The following is a 13,719-nucleotide window of genomic DNA, read 5'->3' as shown; positions in this document are numbered from 1 at the left end:
TGTAACTGGATTCCCACGCCTTATTGAGCAATAAACCAACTACACCTCTCCACACTGACGGTTAGAAAGCACAACCAGAGGACAGTGAGAAGTATTATTTAACTGAGGTCATGATGATACTGTTGTTGAGATAAGACCAAAAAAACGAAAACAACCAACTACATGACCTATACACTCGCCCTCTTGGGAAATCAGTTATTGTTTTCATGATACTTTTGGGGACTGAATATAAAAACAAGAAAAGTAACTTTCACTAAAGAATCAGCATAGATATCAATGATGTCGAGCTAAGGATAGTTTTTAGCGATGATGGCCTGTCATTGCAAAAAACAGTGGTGGAAAAAGTACTCACATTTTGCACTTGAGTAAAAGTATTAATACTGCAATATAGAAATACCAAGGAATTCAACATTTACTTGAGTAAAAGTACAACGTAAAGTGTACAAAATGTACATTTGTCTCATTTTAAGTTTTGTAAATGTATAAAAATCTTTTGAAAATAGCCGATCTACAAGCTTGTAGATCAGCTATTTGCATCCATCCATCTTCAACCACTTATCCGTGGTCGAGTCGCGGGGGCAACAGCTCCACCAGAGAGCTCCAGACTTCCCTCTCCAGAGCAACATTAGTAACTTCCTCCTGGGATCCCGAGGCGTTCCAAGGCCAGTGAGTTGACGTGATTCCTCCAACTGCGCCTTGGTCTCCTCCCAGTGGGACGTGCCTCGAGGACCTCCCTAGGGAGACGCCCGAGAGGCATTCTAACCAGAACCAACTAAGCTACTTTCCAAGCGAAGAAGCAGTGACTCTACAGTCTACACAGAGTCTCTCTGCTGTGACTGAACTTGTCACCCTATCTCTAAGGTAAGGGAGATGCTAGTCACCCGTCGAAGAAAACTCATTCGCAACCTTATACTTTCGGTCATGACTCATGAACCATAGGTGAGAGTAGGAACGAAGATTGATCGATATAGAGAGCTTTGCCTTCTGGCTCAGTTCAAATGTACCAAAATGTGTATAGGGCTGAAGTGGGTAATGTTTTGTAATAAATAATGGTCCAAATCTACAAAGAAACTAAAGCTGTCAAATAAATGTAGTGGAGTAAAAGTACAATATTTGCCTCCGAGATGTAGTGGAGTAGAAGTATTGGAAATTGGAAATACTCAAGTACAAATTTGAAATACTCAAAATTTGAGTACAAAATAAAAGAATGCGGTAGTCAGTTCTATTTAAATTATCCTTTGATGTCACAAATATTGAAGTGAAACACATCTGTCAAGACCGTATTAAATGAGAAATACACTTTTAAACACAGTAATAGAATTTTGATACAAAAGTCATTTACATATGCATACAACATAAGAGCACGTTTTACATTCATTTTCAAATCATAAGACATTGGTACGGGAGCAATGGAAAAGCCTAATGAATTGAATCTTTTTTACATTACATATTTTATCAATTATAATAACAAAGTCTTGGCTTGGCACTAACCCTAACAGAAATTGTGTATACTACCATGTCACATGGTATTAAAAAAAACAGAAACTAAATCACTCTCCCCAACAAAACAAAAAAAAACACACACACACACACACACACACACACACACACACACACACACACACACCTCATTTTGGCTGTGGAATGACAAGTACACCGTCACAACATGTATTTTATATAACAAACAGATTAATTATTGTCAATTGTACTGCCGCTACAGTGTTCAAATTGACCAGTCCTCCAGTTCTTCCTGAGTCGTGTTCAGCCATGTCCAGGAATCAGCTGGTTCTAGTCTAGTCCAGTCTTTCTCTTTGGAGAAAGTGAACGCTCAGGTTTATGTTGGGTTTTCCTGACAGTTATTGAATCTAAGCAGCTATAACAAACGGTATACTGTAGCTAGTACTAGCTACACTACAGTGCCAAAACAAATTCCATGTTCTGTTTTCAAAATACTTAAGACTATAAATCATAAGTACAGTTCGCTGGTTGTGTCAGAACCTCCCAGACACAGTGGGTAGAAGTTCTCCTAAATTTTCCAGAAGATTCTCTTCCTGTAAAGCAGATAGGCGATGAAGACCCAACAGGAAGTAGCGAAGAGATTTTGGGTGAGGTGCTCGCCGTGGGATTGGATGTTGGCCATGCGCCAGCGGAAGGGGAAGTAATTCTCAAACACTTCATGGCCCATGTACACCAGGATAGAGTTCATGCCTGGAACACAAGCACAGAGCAAGGAGAGGTGAGGTTAAGGAACTCACTCTACATGAAAACACAATAAACATGCCCCGAAACAGAAATCTCAATTCTGGGGCTGTCACAATTACAAACTTTGACGATTAATTGTCACGCAAATAATTGCGATTAACAATTATTATTATTATTATTTTTGTCACAATGTGATACAATAACCCATTTAGACCTGAGACCAGATTCTACAAAATGTCTTCTAAATCCTGAAAAACCATATGTCAGTGGTTCTCAAACTATTTGTCAATGACCCCATTCTGATCTGTATTTGCCTGCGGACCCCCATCTGAAAATATGTAGTTCCAGGGAAACCCCCCCCCCAAAAAAAGAATATATACGGTAATTCAAAGAATGATATGATCTATGAGCGTGTAGATCTGCTATTTTTCAATAGCTAAGTATAACATAATGCTTTAAACACCAAAAGGGGTTCCCGCCCAGAATGGGATAATTGCGATTATCTCAAATAATTGTGATTAGATGATTGTGTGATAATTGTGACAGGCCTATAGCAAGCTGCTCACCAGGGTAGTAGAAGGGAGCTCCTGACCACCACTGTTTTACATCCACTGTGTAGTACACCAGCACCAGTGCTACATAGGCAAAACAGGCTAGTGTTGTCACATAAGACAGAGACCTGGAAGGTAGACAGACATGCAGAGCACAATTTAAGGCATAATCAGCTCAGCTGCAAAGAGAACACATATGACATCTTTACTGAGGTAGACAAATATAAATATGCACGCCATCTTATAAAAAACATCCTTTTCGGGCAGTTTCAACGTCTACACTGTATATGCGACAGTGACTTTAGTCAGAAATCTGCCAGACATTTAACCTCTTACCTGACTCCGACAGATGGTGGCAGCAGTGAGTTCCTCCAGGGAACCAGATTTAAAGACAGAGGCTATAAGCCGGTTAATGTACTGTAGCTCGGGCACGCAATAAAGCACTTGGCATCAACCGAACAGAAACGCCCTTTTGTTGTCACCCAATATAGTAGCATGTCTTCACATATTCAACGCATTATAAAAAAAAAAAACTGGTTGATTGTGGAGAGTGACCCCTCCCTGAGAGGATTGTTTCGTGAACCCCCCCTATTTTCTCCTTCAGAAGAGCCCTCACTTTGAGGGATAAACTCATGCATAGTTACCTTCCGTCTATTAAAAAGCAGACTTGGCTTAACAAACCATTTGGCATGTTCAAATGCATGAATTGTCCCCACTGCTCCAATGTCTCACAGACCTAATCATTTATTGATTTTAAAACACAGAAAATCTATAAGATTAATGACTTTATTCATTGTAACACCACCCACGTTATATATCGCCTGACATGTACCTGTCCTAATATATTTTATGTTGGCAGGACAAAGCGCTGCCTCCGTAATAGATTGGCTGAACATATACGTTATCCGCATCAACAATATGAATTACAATATAGTTAGACACTTCAGCCAATGCCTCTTCTGCTTCTTCTGGACACTCTCACCCCTCCTGGCCTAAATGAAGATATTGACTTCATGTGTTTTCTTTAGCTTTTTTTCTACTTTTATTATTGATTATAATGTGCTTTTTCATGATTTGTAATAAAGTCACTGTTCTTCCTTTTGCTGAATATTTGATGCTTAAGAGTATAGCTTTTGCCATTTTATTCTCCGCCTCTGGGCTGTCACACACACACGTGTGGCGTCAGGGGTTGATTGAGTGCCTATATGCATAACCATGTAATTAGTAGTAATTACCTATGTATTAACTGGCTGACTCACGTGCTTCTGACACCTGCTAATTGTCTCATTGCAAAGCTATGTTTCTTGTTGCTATACAATGAGTGTGTTTGGTGATGCTCTTCATTCTCTCCCTGATGAAGAGTAAAGACCAGTTATGATCGAAACATGTTGTCCGTTGCCTTTTTTATTTAATAAAGGCTTTCCTCTTTTTAACTTTGAGCGCCCGGATTGTCGCAATTTATTTTCTATGTGCACTGGCCACTTGGGAGTTGGGACACAAAGTCAAAGAATCCTGTGTCCAAAATTCTAGAAACATATTTTTATGTATATTTAAATAAAATAAAAATCAGTCAAGAAATATTTATTTCTAAAAAGGAAATGTTTATTGCAAACTACATCTAGCTGGGCATGTATTGATATATGTTTTCTAAATGTTTTGCTCCCTGTACGAAAAAATGTCTCGTAGTGTCTGCTAATACAAGTCACACTGCTAATACAAGTGGGTTTACCATAGGTTCTTGTTGACAGGAATGAAGCCCTGATCTCTGGAACATAGGGTAAGAACAGCTGAAAGGATTCCCTGTGCAACACAAAAATACGCCGTGGCTCAACAAGAGTTGGACACATTTCACAGAAAAACCAAGTGCATACACCCCTTTGAGAAAAGGCACAGGCTGCTTTCACACAGCGAGTCAGTATGTTGGAAGAGATAACAGATGGATTTACACATGAGCTGCACAGATGTGATATAGCAAAATAGTCTGCTTACCAGCACGAGGCCCCATACGAGGAACCTTGACATTATTTTTGAATGGAGATCTTTGTAGTGTAACATAATCTTTCCTGCCTGGCAGAGTCAAAAACAGAAACACACATCCACAACACAATTGATTCAGTCTGATGATGGATCCAGCGACCTTAATGATAATCTCCTCTGCTTGAGGAAGATTAAAAAGAGAGAAAGGGGGGGAAACTGAAAAAAAAACACAAACCTGTAATCCGAGGAAAGCCATGACAATAGAGTTGATACTCCCTAGAACACCCTCCGGGTCATATGGCACGTGAGTCGCATAAATGACCTTAATTAAAATGAGAATACAATTTGATAATTGTAGACATATGAAACACAATAATAGTCTCTAGTTTATTCTTCCACCTCAGACTTAACTTTGGTAATGTTTATAATTTTACCCTACGTTTTAACAGCGGGCGAACAGCGGTGACTCTGGGCTATAAAACGTCTCCTAGTGGGCGTTACTGTATATAATGAAACTAGTCACCGTTCTGCGTGGAGGGTAAACAAAGCAACACATGCATTTCATTGGCTATCGCCGGACAATGTCCTCCAAAAGATAACATATTTTCATGTTTTCGGGCACGTTCCTCCGCCCACTTTTCAACTATCTTTCGACTTTCGACAAATAATGCACTTCCGGAAAATATGCCAAGCTGACGCCCACTGTTAAAACGTACCGCTGAGTAATGACAAAACATATAGCGAGAGAAATGCTTCAGCTCATCATATCCTCTTATAATTAAGACTAAATTGCTTAGTGTGTTTTTGTTTCTAAAGTTGGTCACTAACCCGAGAGGAAGGGGTCTGGTAGATGTGATTGACGCCCAGAAGCCAGCGGTCAATGTACCCAGCTGCTCCCCCAGTGCAGTTAGCGTACAGACCCATGTCCCCAATTCCACCTGGACCCAAATAGCCACTGTACAGAAAGAAGGGAGGGGAGTCCATTATTTTTTCAGCTGTGGAATCATGGCCAAACTCTTTTAAAAGGTTGGTGTTGAATATTGTTCATACTTATCAGAAAGTCAGGCTAAAAACTCTTTACATGGTAAACGTCATGCAGCTTTAGCCGTTTGAAGCTTAGTTTAATCCAAGTTGCATTTGAGTTGCATAGTAGTGCAAATCCCTCTCCAGCTTTCCTGGCGGTTGTTTGGAACTAAGTCGCTAACAGCTGCACACATTTCAACTTTGTGAAAATAGTTAAATGCACTAGCCAGTGCTTGATTTCAACATCCATTACATTATTGTACATAGATTCGGAAATCTAATGTCTTCACTGTTCACTGATGATTCAGGCCCAGGTTTGGTTACTCTCCCTCTTTGCTACTCTTTCAAGTCGACAGCCTTTCATTCACGACACCCATTTAGCCATTTTATTGTAGGTTGTTTTTTCCCCCTCTCACATATAAACAAGCGTTACTGCTCTGCCAGTGCTAGAAGAAAAAATGACATGCTTATATATAGACATATTATCTAGTGAGAAAACTATTGTGTTTCACATGACTGATTATTTTTTAATTTCTTTGTGCAACTGTCAAGTTGCACACAATTTCCAAACTGTAACTAGATGGTGAAAGTTTCATGATTCAAAAGCAGCCTTCGGAATGATGTTGCCCGCGCATTAACTTGTAGGTTTTATTTTTGTAGAAAAGGCAAACTAATATTGTTTATGCAGTTTGCTTTGATGGAATAATTGATTGAAGTGGTCAGGAGGTGCATGCACATCCCGGGTAATCAAATCCCAAATCAAATCATATTATGGCGTACATGTTCAATCAATTATTCCATCAAAGCAAACGGCATAAACAATATTAGTTTGCCTCAGGCTCTTCTACAAAAATAAAACGTACAAGTTAGTTACAAGGCTGCATTCTGTCGCGCGTGCCAAGTCAAGACAGTCAAGACGGGCAGTGTCGGTAGGCCAATCAGAGGCAGGCGGGGCATTACCATGCCCAGACCATGCCTATGCTCTTACGCAAACGAGATTCACGCCTTGCCCGCATCTCTTATGTCAGTTGCCCAATGTTCCTCTTACATCACATCACATACATACAACACAAAACAAAGCACTTTATGTGCACGCACATGCATGTGCACACACTCATGTCTGACTCACGTTGGGCAGCCAGGAACAGGGAGTAGGAAGGTAAGGCAAAGCCAGATGCATTCCAATACGATCACACACACCCAGGCAGGCCAGTAGAGTAGAATCTCACAGCCAGGGTACCACCAAGCATCCTGGAAAATGAAGAGGCGAGTTTGGACTAAGCAGCACACACGCTTATAAACAAAGCATCCATCATAAATAAAGCACAAGATTACTGTAATAATAATAATAATAAACTTTGTAAGAATGTCAGAAAACCTATACCCTTTCATTTCATAGCCACAGAAGCAATATTCTAATCTATACTATACATGTGCTAGAAAATTAACCACGTTAATCTTGGCATTCCATCTTTGGGCATGTCATCAGGCCAAAACAAAATCAAACAAATTAGAAAATGTTTTGAATGTCACACTGCAATGGGCTGCGAGCTTTTAGATCGAGTATTTCCGGAATAATTAGTTTTTTTTTGGTTAAGTGGTTAAAAGCTTAGGGTAAGCAACAGTGGTTGACTGACCATGGGCAGGTTGTCGAGGCGAGTCCTGGCCACCAACAGATCCAGACAGGCTACAACCAGGTATGACCAGGCCAGACGCTGCAGCACACCTGGGATCCGTAGGTTGTCCCACGACACTGCAGACGAGAGCAGAGTATGAGCATGCATAGTACACATTACCTGCAGCCACAAGCAAACACATGCGCACGCACGCACGCACACACACACACACACACACACACACACACACACACACACACACACACACACACACACACACACACACACACACACACACACACACACACACACACACACACACACACACACACACACACACACACACACACACACACACACACACACACACAGGCAACACAAGCAAATGCAGTAAAAGACGGGGGAATGTGGCTGAGATTGTTACAGTACTACAGAAGTAGTGTGTGTGTGTGTCTGTGCTCACAGGGTCCCTGGCAGTAGTTAGGGTTGATGATGATGAGTCCTATGATGAAGAGCTGCAGACTCCTCCACACAGTCTTCCACAGTAAAGTAGCTCGAGATGTGCCTCTGCGCAGCACAGAGTTGACTGAGAGGGCTATTGATGTCCCCATTATAAACACAAACCTTCGGGTGTGGGGTGGGTGAAACATAGGGAAGGGAGAAGTGAGGAGGGATAGAAAGTGTAGAGAGAGAGAGGAAATGAGATAATGCACAGTGGGCTAAGCAGAGGACTTGTTAGGGCCTGATCTAAAAGCGTGACCAGGGAGGGTCCACGTACAGCGGTTCAGCGCAGTGTGGAGTTTAGTTTTAGTCACATTTTAGTCACCTGGAATGTTTTAGTGTTATTCTGTTCTTCAACACTGGTTCAGCGGTAAAGTTCTACAGTCTACACATTCTAATATACAGTTTGGTGTCTGCAGACACACACGTGCATGTGTTCAAGAGCAACAGGATCATGGGCTGCACTCAATCCAAAGCACAACTTAATGTACTGAAGGAGCCTTGCCCTGGCAAGAGGTCCATTGTCCTAGTTAATCCTATTTTGTGACAATTTACAATTTAGGCATTTAGCAGACACTGTCAATTCAGAGAGACTTACAATAACCAAGAACAACACATGGTAATCATCAAATGCATATAAATAGTCATCTTATTTTGGTTAGGTCAGTCTTGAATGTACACATAAGTTCAATTTGTCTTTATTATTTTGGGCCTAGCCCTAGAATTAATGATCGTCTCTCTTTGCCGAACAACTCTGGTCCCTGACCTGAAACTATAAACACTAGAATGCCGTAGAATACCAGATCAATAATGACCTGGCATCAGTCTACATTACATGCAATCTAAATTGCATATTTTAGCCTTTGCATGAGCCTGCAAGGTCTTCAAGGCTAGGGCAAGTGCTACGGGCTAAGGTGGAGTCGGAAGAGGTGAGTTTTTAGACAATTATTTCTGTGCGTTACAGATATACTCTGACCTCGGCTAATAAATTCCTTCAACAAATCACCAAGTAGGATTTTTTTCAGGTTTGCATTGTGTTTCTTTCGTGAACGGCCTTCATCAGGTGATAGTAATCAGTATGATAACATCCCTTGTATAGTGGCCGTCACGTCACGTGACTGGTTAACAACAGGGCAGGTAATTTTCAAACACCATAGAGTGATAAAATAAGTTGAATCACCACGACAACAAGCAAGTTCACAACATTACGACAAAGTTTACGACTGTTTAAATATTTTTAAATGAAAAAATTGCAAAATCTCAAATGTAAAAATTATTTCAAATATTTCAAACATTTACAAATATTAAAGAAATATTTAAACAGTTTGTAACAAGCTAAATGCCAGCCAGTTTTAAACTTTGTCGTAATGTTGTGTAATGTGTTTGAAAATTACCTGCCCTGACGTGACGACCACTATATAAGGGAGGTTATCATATACTGATTACTATCACCTGATGAAGGCCGTTCACGGCCGAAACGTTGTGTCTTGATTGAGAATGGTGTTTTAAAACAATAAACACTGTTGGAGCAAAGACTGTGTGCGGACCACTCCTTCTCTGTATGTATCTACCTTTTGTCCAGCACCAGCAAAGAAGTGGATGTGTGCAAGCCATCTGCTTTTTAAACTGATATTGTCATATTGTCATGTTTCATACCATTTATGAAACCTGCCAACGGAAGTCCTTACATTGTTGTCACATAATATACCGTTAGTACGGTAAAGTAATACATTTGTCTTTTCTAGGCTACATGTGCAGTCAGTGTAATTGCCCGCACTTTAATATATGGCATGCATGTGTATGTAGCATGGCCATGAGCAGATGCTGAACTTTACAGTATGTGATGCAGAGTTGCGGCCCCTTGCGTCCAAGTATACATTGGCCTATACAGTAGCTCAAAAACTGTAGAACAAAGGAACCTTTTCATAAGTGCTGAAGGGGAGTTGGGGGAGTTAAAAAAAAAGGAAAAGCAGGAAGTGAACCTACCATGGGAAGACCAGGTCAGCTACAGTAAGGCCTGTACAGAGACAAATTGAGATAACAGATTTGCCCATCAATTCCACAAACAACCACTTCTGGCATGAATAATTGGTGACAAGGTTTGAAGGAACCGAAGATTGTGTGCTCACCATTCCAGCTCTCATGCTTGAAGAACCAGTATCGTCCTCCTCCATAATTTACAAACACCATGATGACCAAGGAGATTCTGAGATGAAATATACAGTATTTATTACACAACATTTATTTATCAATTTGGTTTGACCATTATGCCAAATAATGTAAGTGAGGTACATAGACATACAGTGTACCAATCAAGAAGGAACTAAAAGGTTTTAAAAGACAGGACCAAAATAATCTGTTACTTCACGGGCCAGTGTCATTATTCCGACAGCGCATTGTCCGACTCGCCCCATTACTAACCCTGTACCTAACCCTAACCGCACGCGAAGACTAATGCGCCGTCGGAATACGAGCGGATCCCCTACTTCATGCAAGTAAAATAATCTACCTACAAACAAATACTGTTTCTCCATGGTTGGTGGCTCAGAGAAAACCTTTAAACTCAGTGATCCACAGGCTAATTTCTCAATATGTCATAGTCAATCCAGTAATCCTTTCAGTATCTTTAAACGAACAAACTGAAGAAGAGCTGGACAGAGGAGCGGGGCCTACCCTCGAAAAGTGTCCAAGGAACGTAGCCTCTTACTGGGGGTCGGCGGTGGTGGGAGGATGGTATCATGAACTACCTCCACTGACCTTCCTGGGGGGCCCAGCTCCTGAAAGATGGGATAGAAATTATCAATCGTCTCTGATATGTTGCTGCTTCTGAACAAAAACAAAATAATAATAATACAGGACAGGTCTTTAGTTAGCACTATTTAAATAGTGATGGACATGACCATAAAATGAGTATACGATTACTCCGCAATTAAAGTATGTACGAGTAAGACGCGCAAACGCGGGAAGCGAACGCAGCTCGTACATATTTGGGTTTTGGACGTATAGCTGCTTTGGGGACTCCTTATATGGTGCCCATATATGGAGCTGAGTGGACCTGGCCCCTTTTGTGCCCATATATGGAGCTGAGTGATTGCTGATGCAACACACTCCATATTTGGATAGCGGGACAGACACACGGACAGACAGACAGACGCACGCACAGACATGATCTGCTAGGTCTCATAGTAAGTGCTCACTGCGTTTGCAATCAGCTATCTTTTTGTTCCAATTCCAGGAATATCCCTGTCTAAATCATGTTTTACTGTGCTCACGAGTCACCACACAAACATACTCACAGAGTTGATGAGCCTCTCTGTCTCCATGGTGTTGCCCAATCGGAAGAGGGCACTTTTCACCACATCCAGCCTGGACATAATCAGTCAATTACTATAATTTTCAGTTTCTACTCATTACACAGTAATAGAGCCAAGCAGGGAGTCTCAATTACCATGCTGTGTAGCATGGCGCTCAAATGCAATCAAAATTAATGCTAAAAACACATTAATTTAATATATGTTTTATTTAACTTTGCATATAAATAAGTAAATGTTTTACCCCAATATTGTACCTCCGATGGCAGATACAACGGCGAGGCCAGTGAGCAAGAGGAAGGCTATCAAGATAGCTGAGGGGAAATGTGGTCCATATATTGAATATAATGAATGTATATTTTGTAGTAGGAAGCAGGTGTTAATGTGTCAGAGAAGAGAAGAGAAGAGAAGAGAAGAGAAGAGAAGAGAAGAGAAGAGAAGAGAAGAGAAGAGAAGAGAAGAGAAGACTCACGTATGTAGCTGTTAACAGGTTCTGTTTCGGTCAACAAGGTGCAGTTAACAGTAGCGGGGTCATTCAGATTTTTAACCCACAATGAGTAGTTACCATACTCCCAAAAGTGGAATGGAACCCTGGGTGAACAGATCAAAACCGTGAGATCAACACATACACACACGGCGCACACACAGTATTAAATATACCTTTTAACTAAATTTGTTAAGATGCTCAGAATTGCATTGTTCATATCTATTTATTTAATTAAAAAAAAAAAAATCTGCATAAAGTTAAATCATTCATATGCTGACATTAAATGAACCAGCTTTTTAGTGTACTTACGTGCACAGCTCCAGGCTGATAGGGGAGCTGTTGAGCTGCAGTGTAATGCCATGCTGTGTTCCTACAATGAAGTCCGCTGAGCTGGCCATGCCAGGACCTGGCACTGCGGGCACCACCCCTAGAGATTGATACAAACACTGACACACACACACACACACACACACACACACACAGTGACACACACAATCGCCTGATCGCAACTATTTACTACTATCTTTCTTTCATCCGTATATTCATCTGTTGAAAACTCTTACCTGATAGCAGTGGTCTGACACCCAGGACACCACCAACTCAGTGCTTAGTTCATTGTTTACTGTCAGAAAAGCTTCATCCATCTTCAGGGTTACAGACTTGTGTTGCTGATGACGATGAGGACGACCCACTGGAACAGAGGCAAAATACACACTGTGCAATGCAATCTAGTTGATCGTAACATTTCTACCAGAAACATTGAAAATAAAATTAGAAAGAGACAAAGACTCAGTCAACAAACCACACCAAAATGTACAGCCAATGTTTACATAATGTAATTAACGCTCAGGTTCAAACCCGGGTCTACCGCGTGGGAAGCCAACACCCAACATCTTAACCAAGTAGCCAAAGGGAATTCCCCCTAGCTCGAGGGAGATATTAGACTTTTAGGTCATGATCTGGCTTAGCTCTGGTCCATAGCTGAAATGGCAGCTCTGGTCCATAGCCCCCTGCAGACCAGAACTAGATCTGTCTGGGGTTGTGAGCCACTCTGCTACACATACAACCTTCTTGTCAATAGCAATGCATCCATAGCAGTAGCTTGTATATTGGATGGACTAAACAAGCATAGCCTGGTGGTACAGTAGTTCGCATGCTTCAGTGCTGTCAGGCTGTCATAGATGTAAACATACAGCAAATGTACATTAACGTTTCATCTTTTCAGTCGTACATCTGCTGTCAAGCTGCAAACTTACCTTAATGCTTCTGATTCAGGTCTAAAAGAACAACTATCTGTTTATTCCATCTTACTAAGCAGCAAGCAGTAATAATAACTGGCCTGACTGGCTTACGGGAGGCATGTGAGTGTGGGGGTTGAGTAAAGTTATCCCTGTGTGCAATGCATCACACCCGGTGTGTCACATGTTCCAGCAATCCACTTCAAGAGGATACAATAACTCCCTGGGAGGGAATTTCAAACCCTGAGGCCCATTCGATATTGGACTGACTACTATAGATGGTTCATTCATCCCTCCACTTTCCTGGAGACATAACATGTTTTTAGCCACAGGCACCGGTATCTACAAACATCACATGACGATGCTGTAGTCTGGACTCTGGACGGTTCAATAAGGATAAATTAACCCACTCGTGTCTTGCTGCTGGTATTTAAGCTGGCAAGTGTAATAAACTTGTATGTAGCATAACCTTCAAGTTGACATCAATGAAAAATAATTAGATAAGTGCGGACTACAGCTATCTATGTAGGCTTGTAGCCATGTTATGTAGAACTATAGCAGTCTGCTGCTGCCAACACTTCACTTACATGAAGACATGATGTCAGCTGCCAGGGGAGCCACGCAAACGGCTGCAATCAGACCAACCACTGCAAGAAAAAGCAGCTCATAGTTCTTTGGTTGAGCCATTTTGGCACAGTCCTCCTCTGCTCCCTCTCTTCTCCCCGCGTCCCAACCACACTTTTCTTTTTGTTGTGTCTCTGATTTATCTTTTTTCATAATAACACACGTACTTCCCCTGTTCCCCCCTTGTTT

The 13,719-nt window shown here is 41.3% G+C and overlaps 1 protein-coding gene across 1 annotated transcript; it reads right to left on the bottom strand.

Moving 5' to 3' along the window:
• Positions 1–1,283: 1,283 nt before the first annotated feature.
• hgsnat (heparan-alpha-glucosaminide N-acetyltransferase) lies at positions 1,284–13,657 on the bottom strand. The gene is made up of 18 exons (XM_080759420.1): positions 13,494–13,657; positions 12,232–12,359; positions 11,978–12,114; positions 11,654–11,772; positions 11,426–11,495; positions 11,167–11,236; positions 10,544–10,647; positions 10,000–10,076; positions 9,857–9,887; positions 7,833–7,993; positions 7,391–7,506; positions 6,883–7,004; positions 5,559–5,685; positions 4,966–5,052; positions 4,743–4,820; positions 4,483–4,553; positions 2,769–2,881; positions 1,284–2,208 (listed from the first exon to the last, which is right to left on the bottom strand). Exons 1-18 carry the CDS (start codon positions 13,591–13,593, stop codon positions 2,027–2,029), a joined length of 1,893 nt encoding a protein of 630 aa, XP_080615546.1. The 5' UTR covers positions 13,594–13,657; the 3' UTR covers positions 1,284–2,026.
• Between the last annotated feature and the right edge of the window lie 62 nt (positions 13,658–13,719).

The sequence above is a fragment of the Protomyctophum bolini genome, assembly GCF_963924005.1.
Source record: "Protomyctophum bolini genome assembly, chromosome: 3".
In the NCBI taxonomy this organism is placed as follows: Eukaryota; Metazoa; Chordata; class Actinopteri; order Myctophiformes; family Myctophidae; genus Protomyctophum; species Protomyctophum bolini.
This window is presented reverse-complemented; position numbering and strand designations above follow the sequence as displayed.

Bases quoted from the DNA above. Each gene is read 5' to 3' on its own strand.
- hgsnat (XM_080759420.1), bottom strand. From the start codon at position 13,593: ATGGCTCAACCAAAGAACTATGAGCTGCTTTTTCTTGCAGTGGTTGGT. The intron at 9,888-9,999 runs GTGAGCACACAA...GTCTCTGTACAG, and splicing joins CAAGCATGAGAGCTGGAATG to GCCTTACTGTAGCTGACCTG. The intron at 4,821-4,965 runs GTTTGTGTTTTT...TGACTCTGCCAG, and splicing joins TGGCTTTCCTCGGATTACAG to GCAGGAAAGATTATGTTACA.